At 34.4% G+C, this 24,450-nt stretch overlaps 3 protein-coding genes across 3 annotated transcripts in view; all 3 read left to right on the top strand.

Annotated features, from left to right (window-relative positions):
- The window catches only part of LOC113520396 (COMM domain-containing protein 4), a 45,815-nt gene extending 43,361 nt beyond the window's left edge, over positions 1-2,454 (top strand). The window contains exons 5-6 of the mRNA XM_031914631.2: positions 988-1,191; positions 1,552-2,454. Of these exons, the coding sequence (XP_031770491.2) occupies positions 988-1,191; positions 1,552-1,751 (404 nt within the window). The 3' untranslated portion in view covers positions 1,752-2,454. The remainder of the gene's footprint in view (positions 1-987; positions 1,192-1,551) is intronic.
- Positions 2,455-3,055: 601 nt separating this feature from the next.
- LOC113520381 (E3 ubiquitin-protein ligase TRAIP) lies at positions 3,056-13,125 on the top strand. Its single transcript, XM_026905706.3, has 9 exons — positions 3,056-3,278; positions 3,453-3,565; positions 6,758-6,970; positions 7,962-8,120; positions 8,572-8,673; positions 9,601-9,714; positions 10,321-10,510; positions 10,992-11,111; positions 11,814-13,125. The coding sequence occupies exons 2-9, from the start codon at positions 3,453-3,455 to the stop codon at positions 12,135-12,137; spliced, it is 1,335 nt and encodes a 444-aa protein (XP_026761507.2). The 5' UTR covers positions 3,056-3,278; the 3' UTR covers positions 12,138-13,125.
- Positions 13,126-14,483: 1,358 nt separating this feature from the next.
- Positions 14,484-24,450, top strand: part of LOC113520282 (C2 domain-containing protein 5) — a 39,965-nt gene continuing 29,998 nt past the window's right edge. The window contains exons 1-3 of the mRNA XM_052898193.1: positions 14,484-15,194; positions 22,206-22,362; positions 23,903-24,043. Of these exons, the coding sequence (XP_052754153.1) occupies positions 15,015-15,194; positions 22,206-22,362; positions 23,903-24,043 (478 nt within the window). The 5' untranslated portion in view covers positions 14,484-15,014. The remainder of the gene's footprint in view (positions 15,195-22,205; positions 22,363-23,902; positions 24,044-24,450) is intronic.

Below are 24,450 nucleotides of genomic sequence, written 5' to 3'. Positions count from 1 at the left end.
GAGACCACGGGAAGGTCGATCTGATAGGGTATAAGCAATGGGCCTGGTAGGGGGGAAAGGGATTGTTAGCAACGGAGTTTGACAGCCCCATTGCTAACAATATGCCCTATTAAGTCGACCTCCACGTGGTTCCTCTTGGAAATCATCGTGAACAATTCTCGTTGAATTCGTCACGATGGGCTTACTGACCTGCTTCATCCTCACCTATCATCCTTCACTGGTGGCCCACCGGTATATATCGGTAGTACAGGCGGGGCTACCATTCCATTATCACACTTAAAAAAATGGGGCTGGTTGTTCACATCACTAACAATCCCTTCCCCCTACTTCTATGTATTTTTTAATGGATGATAATGGAATAGTAACCCCGCCTGTACTAACAGTGTTTTCTAGCGGGACACCAGTGAGGAATGATAAGTGAAATTAAAAAGGCAAGTCAGTTAGCCCATCGTGTGAATACACTAGGAGTCCAAGACGATGGTTTACAGGTGAAACCACGAGGAGATCGGCTTGACAGGGTATATTGCTAGCAAAATCATGGCTTACAAATAATGTTTATGTTTACCAAAGGGAGACTTTGTACAAAAGTTGATTGCTTGGGTACCTCTGTCCCATTCGTGTTTCAACCGTGAAGCAGTTGTGTTTGCATGGCTGTCTTTCGGTTTGAAGGGTGGGATATGGTGTGAATTTACTGGGTACAAAGGAATAACACCTGAGTCCTCAGGAATGGCAACGCATGGGGGGTATCATGGGCGAAACAGTATACTCTGTTATGTCCATGGTACTGCTCATGTCTATAGGCAACGGTTACCACTTTTCATCAGGTGGGCCGTCAGCTTGTTTGCCATTCTAAATAGCATAAAAAAAAATGTAATAGTTAACAAGTTTACCAAGCAAAAAGCGATTGATATAAATTACTATATTAAAATAACATAAAAAAAGAAGCAACGAAATCACAAAACTAATATAATAAATCCAAATGTTTAGCGTCTCGTGACGAATGCGCCCGAGCAGCAGCGGTCATCCGCTGGGTGGTGCAACAAGCCCTGTCATGTTCATGCCCGGGGCCGCAACTCACGCGTGACCTGCTAGTGCTCGGGGTGCCCCGAGCGCACGCCACAGCGCTGACTGACGCGGCTGAAGCGCAGAGAGAAGCATACCAGGCACATGTTCGCAGCAATGGATTTATGGGTAAAGTAGCTGCCTTCCAAAGATTCGTGTATGAAGCCCTATCATACTTGTGCCTAGGGCTGTAACTCACACGCAACTTTTAGTTATGTGAAAGGATTTAACAAAAATTGCTTATCCTAGTAGTTGGCGCGCTTAGCAGACGGGTTGGCAATCGCAGTTAGGCTGTGGTGATGTTTTAAAACAGACGATGCTGCCCATCCCTAGACTATTAAGTTCTCTTAGCCACCCCTTACCACACCCACGGGAAAGATAGAGGTGGACCATTCTATGCCGGGACCACACGGCGCAAATTCAAATTCAAATGTATTAGTACTATTAAATGTCTAACTGTTAATAACAAATCCCGTATTTTGTTTTCAGTGAACAAACTGACCGACGTATCCCTAGCTCCAGGTCCTGAGGGCACGGTGGATACTTACAAACTGTCCTTATACACCGATGACACCTTCACTGGGGAACAAAATAAACGGGAGGTGCTGATAGAAAGATCACAAGCAAAGACCTTGCTGCAAGAACTGAAGAAAGCTTATAAGAAAATGGAGGAACTTGACGTTGAATAGATTATATTATATTAAATTGTATAATTGTACTACTCTCGGTCACGCTGCGTCAAAGATCCATCATTAAAGTGGTTGGTCTATAAACAAGATTAGGCACGAAATACTAGATGGCGCTGGAGTCGAGACTTGAAGTTTTTGTTGTTTATTTCGTAATTAAAGATAATTGGAAGCAAAATTTCTAAATTGGCGAGAGATTTTTATTCTTATGTATAAATGAAAAGTAACAAAATAAGCGATCTTCTTCTGAATGAATTATAATCCACAAAATTGCAATATTTTTTGCTAATTACTGTTGTTTAACAAAATGGATCAATACAAGAGAACAAAAACAAAAATTATGATAAGTTATTACTATATCGGTAAAAATGTAAATAAACTACTAGCCAATTTAGAAATAATATCTTTAATTACAAAGTCAACAAAAACCACAAGCCTCGATTTTAGCGCCATCTAGTATTTTGTGTACAATTTTGTTTAGTGAAAGTGGTGGTAATTTTCTAATTTAAGATAATTTGAGGCACCATTTCTAAACGTAATTCTACGGAATGCCAGCGTTTGTTCAGATGTCAGCGCGCTGATTTGGCGCCGAACCGAATGTGGCATTAGCCATACACCTACCTAATACTTAAAAATAAGTTATTATTCGTATGTATTGCTAGATGTTATTAATTAATTTTAAATAAATAGAATTTATTACTGCTCATTTAATTTATTTATCCAAATTGACTGATTTTCACCCCTCAAGCTATATTATTAAATATATCAATAGAAGTATTATTGCTACCGACAACAATCTAACAAGAAATAGAATGAGACATCGACGGAGTACATTACAAGTATAATGGACAGAACATTTGAATCAAAAACAATTTAAAGAAGTTCGATTCCCAAATTATCCCAAACAGGACTCGAACCCAGAACCACATTCACGTGAACGACAGCCATTAGCGTGTGTACTTATTACTAACTATAACTCGCGACTCTACTACGTTAATTAGGGTAAAAATAGTTAAAAACGAATCTGTATGAATACTAAATTTCATTCAAATGAAACTAAGAAGAGTCTCTTGGGAAAACCTCGGCAGGGAATTTATTCCATAACCTGAGCGTTGGTGGGAGAAAACATCTCTGAAACCGCGTTGTACACGACCATTTAGGCTGTAGGGTACGAGGGTGAACTCCCTGTCGATGGCGAGCCATACGATGGTTGAAAGTGACCATAGCCAAAAACAAAAATATGTTAAATAATGTGTACAATTTAATACCAATGAACAATTTTGGTAATAGTAAAACTTTGTACTTGGCAACACTATACACTTATTGCCAAAAATTAAAAATCCAGTGATCGAAAAATGTTATGTTTTTTAACATTATTTTTGTTTAACATTTAGAATACGGTAGGTATAAATAATTAAAAATAAAGAACAGGATTATAAGTCCTGTTTAGGTAGAAATAAACACTTGTGATTCCTGTTATGTATTGATAAAATTAGAAGAGCATCTCCGAAACCATAATAAACACTGACGGTAAGCTTTACATTTTTTTTTTATGTAATATTTAAACTTATTTTATTTTTAACATTTTATTTGTTCCAAAAACAACACATTATAATTATTTTATTTGTCAATATGAAAATGTAAACAAAATATTAGGTTAATATTATTGTAAACATAACCTAAATATTGTTGTAATGTTTACAGATGCATTTTCTGTGTACTATCTGCAGTGATCTTATAAATCAAGCAGAGAATATTTATGTTACCAAATGTGGTCACTTATTTCATTATCAATGCTTGGCACAGTGGCTAGAAAGGTAAGTTTATATTTTATTTACCTATATATTGGTACAAACATTTTACAATACAAAAAATTTAAATAATTACAATAAATGGTACTCTATTTAAATATTACTACACATATTAATTTCACTACACCTATTTTTTAAAAAAAATGATAAGTTATTTAGATATTTCTTAAATTCACAATAAAATTAATTTAATCAATAACACTTATAATAGAATTAAGAAAATTTGTAGTCATCAAATGTTTAGGAACTTTTTTCTGTATGAAACATCAATCAAATAATTCCACAATTGTATAATCAAGAAGGTATTTTAAAGGAATGAACTTTTTTTATGCAACTTAGAATGACAAACAAGCTGACGAATATGCAATAACTATAAACTATAAACATATAAGCAGTTTAGATCTGGATATTTATTTATTTGTTATAAGTTACAATAACAGTTTGCAAACAGAAATGAACCATTAAAAAGAAAACATAACAAAAATTTATCAATACGCAGTTTGCCAACCTTACATTGTAAACATCATTTAACACTAAGTTATAAGTAAATGTTATACCATTTTTATAGATGTACATTACATTACTGATTACAATTACGATCCAAACTTATTCTATCTCAAAACCATACAACGACCTCTTAAACCCAATAGTACTCTGATAAAAGATATCAACTCTTTCGCTAATTTTGTTATACAATTGACATGATTTATTACAATTGACAATTATATATAGACGTAAGCATGACTCGTTGGCAGTGTTTTGCGGTAAGATACTGAACACCATGTAGATTTGATGATATTGCCTGGTCTTGTTTTATATTTAATTAAATTTTGTATAAAAGAATATGTAATTATACTTTTAATTTATTATATTAATTATATTATGACATTTATATGACATGTAATCTGTAGTCAATGTTGTCTACGCCTGCTATAGGTATGCATATCAGCGTACTACACAAAAAAAATTATTTAATTTATGTATAATACAGTGGTGGTCACATAATTAAAGACACTTAGAGGAAATTAGTATTTTCAAAGTTTACCTACCCTGTATTTTTTTCTACAATGTAGTAGGAGATTGCAATGTAAATTATTTTATTCTAACGATTATCGAGAATGTATGAAAGGTAATAAAGATAACAAAATATTGTATTTTAAATATTTATTAATTTTTACTTCATTGTAGGCAGTACGAACTGATGCAAAGTCTTGATTAGATTAGATTGTCCACCATATAGTCCCGACATTGACCCGATCGACTGTATGTATACTGTTGGTGTGCCTAATTTGAAATAAATAAAAAAAAATCGTCAGAATTATTGTCATTAGTAGATTTAGTTTCGTACTATAAGAATAATAAACTTGTTTTTGTAAATAAAACTCCTTTGGTAACACAAACTAATTATGCATTGTATAATATCGTACCTGTACTCATTAGACATAATGTAAACGCATTTCTATTTATCTTACTTAATGACTTATAGTTTATTATATACAGTAATTCATTACGCTTAAGTCAATAATTTAGGACATTATAGGTAATTAAATCAGAATTACATATGTAAATTATTGTAAGTCGTGTGGTCCCGGCATAGAATAGGCCACCCCTTCCTATCCCGTGGGTGTCGTAAGAGGCGACTAAGAGAGGGCGAGGGATGGGCAGCAGCGTCCCCCTTAAAACATCTCTAAAGCCTGATTGCGCTTGCCAATCTGCCTGCCAAGCGTGGCAACTATTGGCAGAACCTCCCAAGGGGGATGCTGATATTCAGCAGTGGACAGTTAAAGGCTGATATGATGATGACATTTAAACTTTAATCACCTTTATATTATGTTCAAGGAAATCGTACATGTGAAACAATTAATGTTTGGAGATATAAAAAATTTCTAATAAATATGATACTAGAGTAATATTTTTTATAAAATATGAACAATGGTATAAGTTACACTCTAATAACAAACTCACCAGAGGGAGACTTTGTACAAAAGTCGATTGCTTGGGTACCTCTGTAAACAGACAGAGGTATCCAAGCAATCGACTTTTGTACAAAGTCTCCCTCTGGTAAAATTATTTAAAAATTATTGAACAAAAATGATAAATGCAAAATATTTTTGATATAGTATTAAATATCTTTACGGAATACATTTAAAGGCAATGTATTGTATTTCTTAATGGGGTAGGATTGTGATATACCAACAAAGCAATTATTGTAATTAAGTAATAAAAAAAGGATTATAACTAAATGTATTGTTATAGTTCAACAAACACTATAATGACTTGGATACTTATCTAATGACCGTTAAGGTATCAACATTGATAACGTGTAGTTCGTAGCTCATTAAGTAACAGATTTACCTTTGAGTCACCGGTAATTATAAAGTAATTATATATAAGGGGAGGAAACCCCAGGAACAGGGCAGTCGAGTCCTAGTCGTGTCCCAGTTGATTACTAAAAATTGTTACGCGTGATCGCTACAACTTTAGTGTAATTATGTAAGTCAGTAACCAGTAAACTTTATAACAGAACTTTGTAATTCTTGTTTCACAAGTGACCCGCGCATTACGTATTTAGAAACCTAGATCTTTTAAGATTGTTAGAAATGGCAAGCTGTTAGTCTCATTTTGTTAAATACGAACACCTATGCGAGCGTGGACGGGCAACAAGTTTAGCATAAAAAATGATTGTTTCTGAAAGTGTGTGATATATATATATATATATATATATATATATATATATATATATATATATATATATATATAGATTTGATTATATATATATATATATATATATTTGACATATAATTAATATCATTAATTATATGTCAAAAGCCAGTGCCTTCCCAAGTAACAATTTTTCGTTTTTTTTTTATACAACTTAGAATAGCAAATAAGCTGACGGTCCACCTAATGGAAAGTGGTAACCGTCGCCTATAGACATGAGCAGTACCATGGACATAACAGAGTATACTGTTTCGCCCATGATACCCAACATGCGTTGCCATTCTTGAGGACTTAGGTGTTGTTCCTCTGTACCCTGTAAATTCACGCCGTATCCCACCCTTCAAACCGAAACACAGCCATGCAAACACAATTGCTTTACTATTAAAACACGAATGGGACAGAGGTACCCAAGCAAACGACTTTTGTACAAAGTCCCTCTCTCGTTATAGCAATACTTATGAATATGACATTTTCCAGGTCCAAGTCGTGTCCGCAATGTCGTCACAAAGTGACAGAGAAGTGCTTATTCCGAGTTTACCCTACATTGTCCAACGACAGCACTGGGGAGGACGTAGCCATCCTGCAGTCGAGGCTCGACGATGCACTCCTGCAGCTCCGACAGCAGAAAGCTACCAGCAAAGAGAAAGAGGATACACTAGCAGTGGTTACCGCTGACTTGAAAAAGAATGAGTATGTATATTACATTACATGAGTTTTGTTATTATATAGTTTTCAGAAAAAAATATTTAGTTACATTATATTTTAAAACTATAAATCTACCTTTACTAGCATGAGTAAAAAGGTAGAGAATTTTATTTTATTATTTTATTTTATACAACTCAGAATGGCAAGCAAGCTGACGGTCGACCTGATGGAAAGTGGTAACCGTCGCCTATAGATATGAGCAGTACCATGGACATAACAGAGTATACTGTTTCGCCCATGATACCCCCCATGCGTTGCCATTCCTGAGGACTCAGGTGTTATTCCTCTGTACCCTGTAAATTCACTGCCATATCCCACCCTTCAAACCGAAACACAGCCATGCAGCTGCTTCACGGTTGAAACACGAATGAGACAGAGGTACCCAAGCAATCGACTTTTGTACAAAGTCTCCCTCTGGTAGTTATCTGTACAGATATATATTTATTTTATTGCATGTATTTAATATCTATATGTATATAAAATAATAGAATTTCCATCGTGTCTCCGATCAAACTGTTTATAATTACTCTTCTTCATCCAAAGGTTGCCTGGAAGAGATCGCTTTTAACGATAAGGCCGCATTTTTTTTTCTCAATGTGAACATTTCTTAAAATTGTTTGTGTCTACATATTTATAATAAGTCTGCTACTGTAACCTTTATCTATATTTTTTTTTTTTTAATAAAATGCAGCCCATGTTATTCGCTGATAATGTAAAGTAGCTTTCTATAAGCGAAAGAATTTTTAAAATAAACTTAGTATTTTTTGAGATTATCAATTATGTCTACAAACAAAAAATAAATCGTTCCTTTTTATAATATTAGTTGAAGGGAATTAGAAGAAGGAACAAGGAAGGGTCTATCCTAAAGAGTAATTTCGTTTCTTAATTTCTGTAATAATTTCTAAAAAAAAAAAACTTATTTAACTTTTTGTGAAGTTATATTAAAATGGACTATTTTTTTTTTTCACCTGTACAGAGAACTACTTAAGGCATGCGAGAAAAAACTCATCAGTCGGGACTCAGCCGTGTCGGCCTTGAAAGAACAATTGGAGTACCTCAAAGTCCAAAACAAGGAGACAAATCGCCTGAAAGAGGAAAATGAAGCGCTCAAGAAAAACTTGCAAACTTTAAATGGGTATTTTTTATAACTTTATTTTTTACTTGTTTTGACCTCATTCATACATTGAAGAATTGATGTCAGGTAGGCGGTCATAAAACTACAATTTCGAATAATATGGAGTTAAACATATGACGTTGACCCCAAAATTTAAATAATTGGGTTAAAGGCAGAGAAAAAGTGGCTTTGAAAAATAAAATATTTTTTTCTTTCTATTTATTAATTAAATTCTGTGTCATCAATTTGTATATTTATATAACTTCTTGTAATTCTTATTGGCAAACCTTTTAACCAACTACCACCACCAATTTGAAATCGTCTTATGTATTTGTTCAAGAATAAAATTACCTTAAATGTTTTATGAATGATTTAATTCTTCATGTATATTTCAAAGATTTGTCCATATTAAACTAAACATCAAATGGTAATGCAACTATGCATTCAAATATTTTTAACGTAATGTTTTTAGCTTACAGAAAGTGTTGAATGCTACAAATGAGGAAGTGGAAGAAATGTTGCAAGGATACACAGACGGACGAACAATCGCTACGTTCGCGACAGCCCTTAAAAGGTAATACTTTAACTTGAAATCATCATTTTGTCACGGTACTGCCAAAATACGGTTATGGGGTTTTTTTTTGGTGGATGAAAATGGAATGGTAACCCCCCGCCTGCGCTAACGGGATACACTGACGGAACACCAATGAAGAGTGATCGATGAGAATGAATACAGGCCATTTAGCCCATCATGATGAATTCATCAGGAATTAACCATGATAGTTTCCAGGGGAAACCACGAGGAGGTCGACCTGGTTGGGTATATTGCTAGCAAGGGATTCTCAGTCTCCATTACTAACAATCCCTTTCCCTTCAAACGCTTATGGGGTAGGCCTATGTTCAGCAGTGGACAATTAACGGCTGACGTGATAATTATGATGAGATGTATGATACATGTAATACAAACTTTTCTTAACCCTTCTTTGCATGATTTTTTTTTATTGGTGAAATAAATCAAGGTGATATAATTCATGTTCAAAATTAAAGGACAAATGGTTAAAAAAATAAATTTGACAGCTATAGTTTTTTTTTTCTGCAGTGGACATTAAAAAGGTATCCAGACACGATCAATTTAAAGTGAACTTCTTCTTTTATATAATTTTTGAGCATTCAATGTTATGGTGGAAATTTCCACTGTAATTCAAAGAAGGGTTAATTTAGGTCTAGATGATGCTATTTAACAAGATCAAAAATATTTTTTATTATTATTTATATTTTTATCCTTCTATAAGATTGTGTTCCACAAAAAGAACCAACTTCAATCGTGGTAAAACCAGATATATTGAAAACTAAACTACTGAACCGATTTTGATAAAATTTCTGTTTCCAAATAGGTTTACAACTGAAGGAGTTATGTGGTGATAAACATTATTAAAAATTGCAACCGAATTGAAAACCTCCTTTCTGAAGTTCAATGAAAACATCAAAATGTTTGTTGCAGAGCTCTATGTGAATCCGAAGCGAAAAAAAATGAGTTCCGAGAAAGGATGCAGGTAGCCAAGCATATGCATGGACTAGAGAAGGCCAAAACATCGAGTCTTCATGCTAAAATAACGTATGTATTCATTTTGATATTTTTTATGATACTTGGAAGGTTTTACTGAACTATATGTAATTTTGTGGAAATCCATATTTACCACTGTTTATTTGATTAGAATTACTTTCTTTAATTTCTCATTCTAATTCTTCTATAACCTTCCATATTAGCCATCAATTTTCGACTGCCATTTCGTCCACGCACGTTTTGCAACACGTGGTACACCTTAAGAATAATACATCTTCAGGCAATTTATTAATAAATTACTACTCGGAACCTCGTGTTAACCGTTCAGCAGGAGGAGGGGAGAGAGCCGGACGGGATTGTTAGTCATGCGTACTACCAGTTCCATGGCTAACAGGTATACCCTGTCAGGTCGAGAAAAGACTGTATTCCTTCTCTAAAAGTCGACAATACACCTGCAATATCTCTGATAAGGCGAGTTTCTATGGGCGACGCTGAGCCGCATGTTCAATATTCCGCTTGGTTATAAAAAAATCGGTAACACACACACAAACTGAGACGTGTCTATTAAACTGGACAGGTAGTTTATCCCAATTAAATCCTTTTACGATTGGCATAGGGCAGCTTTTTTTTATTTTTACACGTATTTGAACATTACAGGCAATTAGAAGAGAAGCTAGCCCAAAAAGAGCGCGAATATCAAACGATAGTGCACAAGAGGAAAGCGTCAGAGATGAAAGACAAATCCCTCACTGAGGAGTGTGAGTCGGCGGTGAAGCAACAGAAGCATTCGGAGAATGTGTCGACCCAGTCGAGTGAAGCTGTCAGTGTTCAAGATAACATCAGTTTTGTATGTACACTCATATATCGAAGTAGCTTATATACATATTGCTTTTGACACCCAATAGGAGTGGCAAACAAGCTCATTTGATGGAAAGTAGTACCATCATGTCAGCCGTTAACTAACTACCTATTTTGCCAGGCGCTTGGCAGGCGGGTTGTCAACTACAGTTTGGTTTTGGCGATGTTTTAAGGGGAACGCTGGTGCCCATCCCTCGACCGTTAGGTTCCCTTAGTTACCTCTTACAATACTTATGGAAAAGGAAGGAGTGGCCACCCAAAAATAATAAAATTTCAATCTTTAATTATATGATGGTAGTGCATTTTCGATGGAAAAATAATCGACCATCTGATTCAGAACATTCATCTGAATCAGCTGTTTTAATTTTGGCCAACCTGTCTCTTCCATACCGTATATTTTTTTGTGATGTAACATACTACCATAACGTATGCCTGTGTAGTAAATTAATTAATTCCTTATTTGAATATAGAACACCATGGTGAAGAAGATAGAGAACGCCGATTCCCCGTATCTGGACCTCAAGCAGGGCTGCATAGCGTTAACGGCGATGCAACGGCAAGCGCAGAAGATGCCTGATAACAAACTAAAGGTGAGTGGTTAATTAGTTACTTCAAATCACAATATCGGCGTACTTAAAATTATCTTCCAGCGGGCATGACCCCTTAAAAGCACATAACGTACCTACTGTCAGACATGTCTTTCTGCTTAAAAGCCCCACTCGCATCCAAGGGTAGGCACAAATAGACTTTTTGCACATTTTTTTATTCAATTGGAAATTTCAAACAAACTGACGATCCATCTAATGATAAGTGGTAACCGTCACCTATTAAACTTGCTTTTACCCGCAATTTCATCCACATGACTGTGATATGTTCGCTGACCGGAATAAAAATACCCCTAAATAAACAAAGCTAACCAAACGGCTTTGTTTTAGTTTGAAGGGTGGTTATGGCAATGAATTTATAGCGTACAGTAACATAACACCTTACTTCTCAGAAATGGCAACCCATGGGGTATCATACTCAACATAATACAAAAGAGTATACTCTGTTATGTCCATGGTACTGTTCATGTCTATAGGCGACGGTTACCACTTTCCATTAGATGGACCGTCAGCTTGTTTACTATTTTAAGTTGCATACACAAATCCTTTTTATACCATCTTGTTTATGAATACCAAATTTCATAGTGATGGATTAATCCATTGAGACTTTTAAAGGTGATTAACAAACTCATATTAAGGTAAGGAAGTAAAAATTGTATATTAATAAATTTTATTGTTTATTTCCAGCCGTCAGAATTTGCGCTACTGAACTCCAAGCGAAATGCATTCATTAAGGCAAGCTGCGAGATGTTTCCCAGAAACAAGTTTAGTATTTTTGTCAAGAATGATATTAATTTAAGTGAAGACGGGATTGACTTAAATGTCGCGCAATTAGACATGTCATACGACGGATTAGGCGGGCATTCCAAATTGGACATAATGCCGGTGCCTACGCGACCACCGCTCAGAAGTTGCATACCCAAACTATCAGCTAAACATAAACTGAAAAGACCCAACCCTACTAGAAATCAGGATATAAGTAAAATGCTAGAAAAGATACGAGATAAATAATATTAACCCTTTAACGAGACTGAGTAATTTAAATGAAAGAGTTATATCTATGAAGTGACTTCCAAAAAGTTCTCGATTCGTTGAAATTTTTTTACCACTATTGTGAACCGATTTTTACTCTTATTTTGCAGTCAATAGGGTTTGCTTCCGCATTAGCCACATATAACGTACGTGGCCGTTAATGTTACCGTTTTACGAAGCAAAAAATTGTTAAATACAAAGCTAAACCTAAACTTAAACATCACATTCTAAAATCAAATATTTACAATAAGGCCGTCTCTGTAGCGCCGTTTCTCTGGACTTATTTCTTAATCTAATATTTAAATTGGTATCATAAACTAAAATTATAACAGTTTTGATTTAAATCTAATAAATTATGACAAAGATTTTGCTGTGATATCAAATAGAAATATTATTTTTAGAGATAGATTTTGAGAAACATTTAGAGAATGGGCGACTCAGTATTGCCTCAGTATTGTATGAATCACACAATCGTTGCTCATTGGTGTATGTGTGATTGAAGTTATTTTCATGGCGTAACTGGATTCTTCAGTTTTAGTACCCAAACGGCTTAGCCAAAACATTTATAAATCCGTCTAATTTGTCTGTCTGATTGTCTAGCTGTTTGTTAATCACTGCATCATTAATGAAGTCTTATCTACGATACTTTAACTATATGTAAAAGAAATATAAACGAATAACAAGATTATTTTAATGTATTGTCTGAAACACTTTACAATTTGTTCCATTGTATCAGCATAAATTATAATTTCTTTTAATTTTTTTTTGAATGAGTGCTTTACTTGTATAATTAATAATATTGTAAAAAAAAATCAAATTTTTCGAGTTTTAAATTGTTCCAACTACTTATCTACAATTTGTAAAAAATTAATTTAAAATCACTCAAACTACTTATTTGTTATATTTGTATATATGTATTAATTTGTCATAACATAACATTAAAATAACCTAAAAATGGTGCCTGTGGCCAATATTAATATATGTTTATTAAGATTTGTTAATTAATATTTTTTTTTAGAAATAAGTTTAAATTGTATAAAATATAAGACTGTTAATAAATAAATGTGAATACTTAATTTATATTTTTATTTAATAGTTATCTATCTACTCATTTTAAAAACCATGGATGGTGAGTATAATATTTAATACAAGCAGGTAATAGGTATTCTTAATTGCTTTATTTTGTCTTAAGACATTAGGTCCCAAAAGATGATACATTGTCTTATATTCCTTTATCATTGCTTCTAATATAGTATTATATTATCTATGTCATTACTATGATTTGGTGTACAAAAAATAATATAGATTTGATTTCAAATTTGACAGCTGACAATCCCATCTATATAGGTAGAAAACTATAGAATCCCGTCCGCGCTACCGATATGCTTGGAAACCCCAATAGACAAGTGGAATGCGAATCCATCGATGGAATCGTTACCGAAAGCGAGACAATAAGTTGGAATGAGACACCCGACGTTGCTATCTCATACTATCATGATAGTGTAGGTAATTTTATGATTTTTATATGTAGTTGATATTTGCAAGGACTATTAATCTATGGAGTAAATAAACAAAATGCATTCAAAAAGCTTGAAATAATACCTATTTTGTAAATATAACTAATTATAAATTTCCTCTATTAAACTTATAGAAATTATGACTTAACTTAAAGGTTCTATTACCAAGCTATAAATACTTAAAAAAAAAACTTGTCAACAGTAGTGATGCGCCACTTACCCTTTCTAAATCTATTTGAATATTTAGATAGAAGGAAATAAAATAATAATAATCTACCGTGAGTCATAGTCTATGAGTACTTTATTGGTGTCATATACAACAGTATAAATAATAGTATTAAAGTACAGTACAGACATTCCTCCTCTTACGAAATATTAATAATATTATATAATATAATAAGGCTAATTATTTAGATTCAGCTAGTCCTATTTTATGTTTATTGGAATGTAAAGTTATTATAAATTCAAAATTGACTATTGTTGTTACAATAACCTTGAAATTTAATGTCCACTAAATGGCCAAAATATTACATGAATTGACAATCTACTTAATTTTTAAGAAAACTAGTATGAGGCGCTTGTTAGACATAAACAGTATCATGGATGTCAAAGTAATTTTAAATAAAGACGCTAATGATATCTTTCATATGGTACTATTTCTAAGAAGTATAGTGTTATTTCTCTGTACTTTATACAGAAAAAAGAATGCAATAATTCAATCCTCATTACAACCAATACTTATTCGATACAGTACTCGAATAAGCCTACCTAAGCATCACTAATCAAAACTGTCAAAATATTTCACACATGCATTTGTTACCATCCATTAGGCGCTACCTACCTACCTGTCTGTTTTGAATATTTGCTTGCTTCGTCTTCTAGATTACGAAAGCCGTTATATATTTATAAACTCGCACTTTTGTCTATTAATAAACCGTACTCATTAGTTTTAGAACACCGACCGGCTGATGTGGTAGTACTGTTTTTATTGTAAACGCGCAATTCGCGACTTTGCGTGTAAAATGTGCCGCGGAAACAAAATGTGTATCACTCTCTTATCTCAATTTACCCGCGCCGATAATAATCAAAATCAGTTACTTCTATATTTACACGTGTATTAGTAGGAAAGAGTGTTTATAAATATTTATAGATCAATGGACTATTCAATTTTGACGCCCAACAAAAGATAAAGTTATGTTCAGAATCTGTTATTGAGTGACTGATTAGATACTAAAAAAAGTGTTAATCTCATCTGAAAAGCGTGATAAACGTTCATGATATGTTGTGCTAACAATTTGTGTATATTTATAATTTTTATTTGTAGTGAATATTGTATAAAATGCCTGGGAAAATAAAAGTGAAGGTTTTGGCGGGCCGCAATTTGCCGGTGATGGACAGAGCTAGTGATACTACAGATGCATTTGTGGAGATCAAGTTCGGCGGTGTCACACATAAGACCGACGTTTGCAGGAAGTCTTTGAACCCACATTGGAATAGCACAGAATGGTACAGGTTTGAGGTAATTTTTTTACTTAATTTTGTTTTATCATGTTGATAAATAATAGACTTTTTTATCCAATTTAAAATACTAAACAACAGTGGTAAGCTGATGGTTCAACAGATAGAAAGTTTTAACCATTTCCTATAGACCTACCCTCTTATTCTTAAAAAAATATTGTTTTGAACACTGGGTATTCTTAGTTTAAATATTAGCTAATAAAATTTTTTGGCACATTTTTTTTTTCAATTTAAGAATTAACACAGAAAAAAAAGATAAAACACCAAATTTTTTGGCACAATTTTTTTTTTCAAATTAAGAATCAGCACAGAAAAAAAAGACAAAACACTTTAATAAATACAATAAAATGTTTAACATTTTTTAAGGCTTAAATAGTACAAGGAATATCTCCGAACACAGTGCAATTCCTGTAAAATATGGTGTTGAGTCAATAATCTGTAATTTCACTGCCATATCCCATTCTTATCTCATTCATTAAACTGAATCACAGCTATACATTTATATATATTATAGCAGATGACTTGTACAATTGTAAAACTGGATTTTTTTTATAAATTTACTTTAATAAACCATATTCATAATATCATTGAGCAACAAAGAGTTGGTTTGAAAAACTAAACTTTAACACCATAGGTTGACCTAATGGGTTAAAGTGGGGAAGAAAGTATTATTAGTAATGTAGACTACCAGTTTCATTGCTAGCAATATACCCTGTTAAGTCGATCTTCACATGGTCCCATCTGGAAACCATCATGCCAGGTGTGTTTATCACAATAAGCTAATTGCCTTTTCATTCTCATCTATTATCCCTCACTAGTACCTGAGTATACTGCTAGCCAGTGTTAATACAGGCACAGTTATCATTTCATTATCATCCATTAAAAAAAGTGTTAATGTTTAGAAAAATCATATTTTTTTTAAAGATAGAAAATGGAAAGGTATCCGAACTTGCACTATTGGTATATGCTGATGAAGTACCACTGAGGGTTGATCACCTATCATCATTTTCTTTTGAATCGTGAGAGTGTATATGTATATACTATGAAATGAAATAAAATGAGTTTATTTGCATTAAACAGTTTAAAATTATTACAAGCCAGGTGGTTATTATTTTGGCACCTGTTTAATTGCCTTAAAAGATGTAGGCATGCAAATATTTTACATTTTATATAAAAAAAGTGGGTAAATAAAATTATAATTCAATTATATTATTTAAATTGACCTTACATATACTAATAGTGTAGATGGGGTTATCATTCTATTATTACCTATAAAAAATCAGTTCAATTAAATTGAAAATGAATTTACCAGAAATAGGCAGTTACTGATGGTTTTTATTGAGACAAAAACTAGAGACATATGGCCAGAGGGAGACTTTGTACAAAAGTTGATTGCTTGGGTACCTCTGTTCCATTCGTGTTTCAACCGTGAAGCAGTTGTGTTTGCATGGCTGTGTTATATATGTGTGTATGCATGGGTTCGGTTTGAAGGGCGGGATATGGCGTGAATTTACATGGTACAGAGGAATTACATCTGAGTCCTCGGGAATGGCAACGCATGGGGGGTATCATGGGCAGCTTGTTTGCCATTCTAAGTTGTATAAAAAAAAAAAAAAACTATCATAAAATATGTTCCTGTGCCTATGGCCTATATCTCTTCTTATGTCTTTATAAATTTTCATGCCTGATAATTAGGTACTTATTCTTTATTAAAGATAATAAAGGGCACATTATTATACAACAAAGATAATACGTACATTTTTAAATATAGGCCAAAGAAGTTTTCACAAAAGAATTGTATATTAGAGTAAGCAATAATTTTTTTCCTATATAAATACAATCTAGAAACATGGTATATAGCTATCGTATAACGTACATAGTAAGATAATTATGCTTTATGTTATTACATAGGGTTTTAAATCTGTTCTGATTAAATAAAACTGTATTAGAAGCATTTATAAATGGTTATTTTTATGAATGTACTAGTTCAGAATGTAATTTCAACTTAGAAGAAAGGGCAAGAGTATTGTTGTTTTTCTATATTGATTTTCTTAAACAAAAATTGAGTTTACAAGTTATGAAAAATGTAAAATGACTATTAAAATAATATATCCAAGTCATAATTATAAAACAAACTGATTTATTTATCTTTTACTCTCTATATACAGAATTTCTTCATATTTGTTTGACACGTGAATTGCAAATGTTTTGGTGCAAAATGGTTCACACTAAACTTTGAGCAGTAATCTAATAACTTGCCTAAAGTTGCCTCATTTAAAGATGAAAAAAGTGTCACAAAACATGCATGAAGAAAATGGTAATTGGAGCTTGATGGCTAATGTGGAAGGTTGTGGACCTTCTGGTAGTATTAATAGTGATCAGTCATTGAATGTTGGCAGTCATACACATACTAATGGTAGCAGAATTAAATAAAATAATTCTAACCAAATAACCAGTAATATGAATTTCTGCAAGATAACACTGAGTGTAAAATAACTTGCCTATTCTCGTTTTTAAACCTACAGTTTTCAAACCAACTTAACCCTTCATTACTGTGTTGGGTATGCAGTGTATTTGAGAAGTTCTTACGTAAAAATATCATTAGCGCCCCCATTTTCAGTAAATTTTAAAATTAAAGTATCAAGAACAGTGTTCTCCCCCACATTGGGGTTCCCTCGCTGCGTGGTCTGAGGACAGTCGTTACTGATAGGTATTACTGTAGGTAGGTACCTATGTAAGTGCATATTATGTGTGCATTATAATAAGGAACATCTCGTCCAATCAGGGTGTTAATTTAAGCCCATTAAAGTTAAACCCTTTTTACATTAAATAGGATAATAGATTTTTTTTTACATAATTAGCCAAATTTAAGAGGCCCTTTGCGCTAAGGGCGTAATATTAACCGAGTGGTATATTTACATCGACTGGTTATATCAAACAAATCCCATTGTGTTTCGTATAAAATATGCCTTTTAACCGACTTCAAAAAACGAGTATGTTCTATGTTCCATTGTATATTTTTAACCCTTTAAATGAGGCAAATATAAAGGAAAAATTAAATTCATTTACAAAGTATCCCACTATTGTCTTTACTTGGCAAATTATGCGCAATTCTCGCATTTCGACCGCATTCTCTGTGTTTGTTTTTCACCTTTATGTGCTGAAACTATCAAGGCTGGTCTTTATGACAAATTGTAATATCGCTTGGCAGAGAAATAGCGTGTAGCGGAATTGCCATGTGCCACCTATTACCAAATTATTTCAGTGCCAATTTCTGTCTGGCGTCTGTCTGCTATTATTTTTGTTTATATTTCAACAATGTGATGATGCTTTGATGATAATCCTGGAATAACATTCTCTCTGTGTTTTAATTTAGCTTTACGAGCTAACTGAATATTTGGGTACCTACCTAGTTACGTACGGAAACTTTTTGAAATTCTTAATTTTTTTTTGCACACAAAAGACAATATAATGATGATGATAATAATATTGCCGTTAATTGTCCACTGTTGGACATGAGCATCCCCCTTGGGGGTTTTGCCAGTAGTTGCCACGCTTGGCAGGCGGATTGACAACCGCAGTCAGGCTTCAGAGATGTTTTAAGAGGGACGTTGCTGCCCATCCCTCGCCCTCCCTTAGTCGTTCCTTACGACGCCCACGGGATAGGAAGGGGTGGCCTATTCTATGCCGCGACCACATGACCAAAAAACAATACAACATAAGGGTGATCTTATCTCTAAGAGATTTCTTCTGGCTCTTCTCTCTCTTTCTCTTCTAGTTAATCTCATATAACCTTCATATAAGGTTATATGAGATTAACTAATAGTTTATTCATAGTTATTACTTATTAAAACTATTGTAATCATAAATAAGTATACATAAAACATTAACACGTTGAGCGCCATGTCAGCCATCGGTGGCTGACACTAGACTTTCCGTTTAGGCCGCGTCAGCCATCGGTGTCTGACAGCGTGTAACATGAGAACTATAAAATTTTACACTATTTTACGGAATTACAGAAAATTTATTTAAAATTTACTTTAATTAAATTAAATTTGTTTAAAATTTACAAAGGGAACACCGGTTACGGATACATTTCGATAAAATCTTGTCTAGCAGGTCAAACGATAAAGAAAACAAAACAGACTTGGTGCGTAACGTGTTCAATGAATGCCTATAGGAATCACGTTCCAAACGTAAACTATCTTCTACTACGATAGGAAACACCAGCTCCTGCAGTACCAGCGCTTCGAAGCGGCGCGCGTGGCCTGAACGGGATTGCTGTAGAAATACGCGTGGCGCTCAACGTGTTAATATATACCAGAAATTAAGTGTGAATAATACAATTCTCCTAAGAGATGTACCTAAAAATTAAAAGTTGCAACGTTCAATCCTAACAAAGAAATGCATTGCAGTAGGTTATGTGATGGAATAGAAATCACTTGAGAGCCTCTATTTTTTTTTGTTGCCTGCGTCTGCACTAATCAGGGGACCTACCATGAAATGAAATTCCAAAGTTACGGACTCAATTTCGTGTTTTTGTTCGTACCTAAATCGACCCAGTAAATGGAGCTTAACGTTTCATTCATCATAAATCCTATCCTAATAGTCCAGAGGAACGATATTTTAATATTTTTAATAATTTTAAACGGCATGTATTATGTAATTTTAACATCAAATTTCTATTTCGTTCGTCCCCGAAAGTTGGGAAAATATTTCGTGGTAGGCCCTCAGTTCTAGCTTACGAGGTCCTAGTGATAATACGTGAGAATAGGGGGGAAAGGGATTGTTAGTAATGGAGACTGAGAATCCCATTGCTAGCAATATACCCAACCAGGTCGACCTCCACGCGGTTCTCCCTGGAACTATCATGGTTAATTCCTGATGAATTCATCATGATGGGCTAACTGGCCTGTTTTCATTCTCATCTATCACCCTTCACTGGTGCTCCGCCAGCGTATCCCGTTAGCGCAGGCGGGGTTACCATACCATTTTCACCAATAAAAAAGAAAAAATACGTGAGAATAAAGTTAGGTCATTCATCGGAAATTAATCACAATGGTTTCCAGTGGGGATCGCGCGTAGGTTGACATTACAGAGTATATTTTACTTACAATAGCGCATCCCCATTACCAAACTCTTGCCCCAAGGGGTGTATTAATTAAGGGTACCTAGAGTGAGTAAAGATAAAATCACGTTACATAATACACCACAAAATGATCGGCTAAAAAAAGAAAAAGCATTCCTTCTGTTTCTATAGTTTCCTTCTCGTTATGTACCTTCAGACATATATTTTACTGTATTATGTATCTTATAAGTATATAAGGTGTACACATTTTACAAGTACTAAAACTTGCCCAAAAATTTACAGAAAGATTATTAAATACTAATTATTTTTACTATTAACTTAAAATAAGCTTAACAAATAGTTCTTAGAATTATATAGAATTATATTTTATAACCAGAAGCCTTTTTTAATGCGTGAAAATGGAATGGTAACCCCCCGCCTGCGTGAAAATGGAATGGTAACCCCGCCTGCGCTATCGGTATACACTGGCGGGACATCAGTGAAGGATGATAGGTGAGGATGAAGTAGGTCAGTTAGCCGATCGTGACGAATTCAACAAGAGTCAGCCACGATGGTTTCCAGGGGGAACCACGTGGAGGTCGACCTGGTAGGGTATATTGCTAGCAGTGAGGCTGTCATCTCCATTACCAACAATCCCTTTCCCCCTATTGTCAGAGGTTACCCCAACATAACTCGCCGCTTAGTTAGTTTCAAATAGGTAGCTATTTCCATCATCGGAGAGTCAGTCGGAAGTAACAAGTAACATACTTATAGAGATTAGGGCGGACTTACAGAAAAGTATATGGGCGCCAATTTTTTTTTGTATTTGGAACACTCGCCACTAAAAATTTGGCAGACTCCAACTTGTTTTATTATGATAATGACTTCATTGTTGAGTATGGTCTCTCCATGCTAGAGACATTTAATGGGTGAAAATGGAATGGTAACCCCGCCTGTGCTATCTATATACGCTGGCAGAGCACCAGTGAGGAATGACAGATGAGAATGAAGAAGGCCACTTAGCCCACCGTGACGAATCTAACAATAAATCAGTCACGATGGTGTCCAGGGGAAACCACGAGGAGGTCGACCTGACAGGGTATATTGCTAGCAATGGGGATATTAATACTCATTATTAATAATCCCTTCTCTCCCCATACGCTGACGGTTCACTAGTGAGGGATGATAGGTGAGGATAAAAGTAGGTCTGTCGTCATAAATTCAACATGAATTAACTGGGGGGAAAGGGATTGTTAGTAATGGGACTAGAGGCCCCATTGCTAACAATATAACTTATCAGGTCGATCTTCACGCGGTTCCTCCTGGAAACATCTTGATTGTTTTTTTATAAATTCATCACTATGAGCCAACTGACCTGCTTCATCCTCGCCTATCACTAGTGCCCCGCCAGTGTATACCAATAGCGCAGGCGGACTTACTAGTCCATTATCATCCATTAAAAAAACATGAATTAACTACTAAGGTTTCCAGGGAGAACCGCGTGGTGGTCGTCCTTTAGCATTGGTTCTTTTAGATCCCATTTCCTTTCTTACAGCTTTACTGCTAGCAGTATACCCTATCAGGTTGATCTCCACGTGGTTCCCCTGGAAACCACAGTGATAAATTCTTGAATTCGTCACGATGAGCTAGCCTGACCTGCTTTCATCCTCACCTCTTATTTCTTACTGGTACCCCGCCAGTATATACCGATAGCATAGGCGAACTACCATTTTATCCATAAAAAAAAATACAGTACTTGGAATGGAGGGCATTGGCCTTGTCTTATTCCAGTAAATAAAAATACGCCAGCCTTGCAAGGTTGCGTAAAAACAATCCTTGCTAATAATATAAATGTTAAAATGAAAGCTAGTATATACTCGTAAATAAATGAAATAGGCGTTTTAAAAAACAATGCATTTAATTTAATAATATATATTATTTCAGGTGGACGAATCAGAGCTTCAGGATGAGCCACTGCAGCTTCGCCTCATGGACCACGACACCTACTCGGCCAATGATGCGATCGGCAAGGTGGTCATCAGCCTGGCACCACTCCTTGCTAGAGAGGCCAATAATGCCAAGGGGAACGCACCGCACGGCGGTGAGTTAATTTGTATATTTTATTGCCCATTTTGTTGTTATTGTTTGGCAAACATTATACAATTAACAAGCTTACCAGAGCATTATTTGGTAGCTCTGTCTCTTCCTATCTTACACACACACGGACACGAATACGTACACAGCATACACAGTACACACAGCTCACACAGTTCACACAGTACACACACAGCACACACAATACACACACAGCACACACATTACACACACACAAACACACGCACACGCACACGCACACACGCACACACACGCACACGCAGACAGTTTTATACATAGTTTTATAGTATTTACTAATTTTTCTCAAAGTATGTATTTATCTAGAATCTGATATAAGTGAAACTCACTACATTATGGCATTACGCTAAAGACAGGTCACTGAAACTGTAAAAATAGCACAAATTTACCATTTTATTATTAAAACATCTTAAGCTCTTTTATAGTAAGAACTGTCAAAATATCAGCTGTCGTTCGCATCATCCAAACGCTACTACTACGCAGAATATACGCAAAAACAGGAATAAAGTGTGATGACCCTACGTCACGTCCCCTAATAGCATGTAGGGCTATTTCTGTCACGTGTAAACAGTTCGCTATAAATTTCTATGTACTTACAACAAAGGCCACTCTAATGTACCTTCAAACGAACATTAGTTTAAAAATGTTGCAAAAAATTTAAGTAAATTTTTAGGTGTTTTTAATAATTTATATACAAAAACTGAATCACTGTATGTAACAGGATGTAGCGCTAGTTAATTAATATTAGCTTTATCCCGCAACTTCGCCTGAGTGAATTAATACATAAAGTATCCTATCTGCTAAAATGAGATGTTACGGGATGTTATAATAATATTACCAACTGTTATTATGAACGTAAAAAACTCAGCTGTGACATTTTTTAAACAAAAGTTGAATTTACAAGGTTTTTTTTTAATGTGTCAAAATGAATTGGTAACTTCGCCTGCGCTAACGGTATACGCTGGCGGGGCACCAGTGATAGATAATACATTAATTTAAATGTATACATATAATAAAACTGTAGAGGTCGAATGTCTGTACATAGAGAAAAAAACAACGCTAAAAACCGAGTTAGGAGGTTGTTAGAAGTGAAATAGAACACATCCAGATTTTTACATTTCTTTTTTTGATTCTCTGTCTGTTTTTTATGGGCTAGTCTCCGAAACTGTTGGACTGATTTAAATGAATTGTTGCATGGTAGTTAACCTTACATCCCCGGTCAACATTTTATATAAAATTATTCACGGAAAGTTGAAGCGTTCCCGTAAGATAGTTAAAAAATTATAGTAACTTATACAGCTTAGTATACAATCTACTTAAGTAACGTCATTTTGACCTAAGCAAAAAGTGTGAACGACGCGTCATTTTTTAATATTGGTCCAGTATTCCTAGACATAGTTCACTACAATAAGAAAGTTAAAAATATTGATCGAGGGAATAACAAATACCACACGGACAAAGTCGCGGGCATCAGCTAGTAAATGAATAACAATAAACTCGTATTGCAGGCGCCGTGATGTCCGGCTGGATACCTGTGTTCGACACGATGCACGGCATCCGAGGAGAGCTGAACGTGATCGTCAAGGTGGAGCTGTTCTCGGACTTCAACAAGTACAAGACGTCCAGCTGTGGGGTGCAGTTCTTTCATTGTTAGTCAAATATATTTTTTATATATCCCACTGACTCGTACCCAGTACAGAAGCAATTGCTTCATAATTTATTTATTTATTTATTCATAGGAAAGCCAGGGCTACACTAGAGCAAAAAAATACAGTTTAGGATCACAAAATAAGCTACTAATAGGTTTTTATAAGTAGCAACAATATAGATACAAGGCGCTGTATACAAAGAAACAAAAATAGGAGTTAACAAAAAAAGTGAAGTTAAATAAAAGCTTGTAAAAAAAAAAATAACAAACAAGAATGAAAACAAAGCAAAAAAAAGGTGAATAAAATACAAAGTAAAAATTAATTACAAATATTTAATTAAAATATGGCCTTCTTGTCAATACAATAGCTATTCAAACTGACTATGAATAAAAAATTGCCTACTCAGT

This window comes from Galleria mellonella, unplaced genomic scaffold (assembly GCF_026898425.1).
Source record: "Galleria mellonella isolate WM207_F2 unplaced genomic scaffold, CSIRO_AGI_GalMel_v1 utg40, whole genome shotgun sequence".
NCBI classification, from domain to species: Eukaryota; Metazoa; Arthropoda; class Insecta; order Lepidoptera; family Pyralidae; genus Galleria; species Galleria mellonella.
The sequence above is the reverse complement of the archived record's forward strand: the minus strand, read 5'-3'. Positions and strand labels throughout refer to the sequence as shown.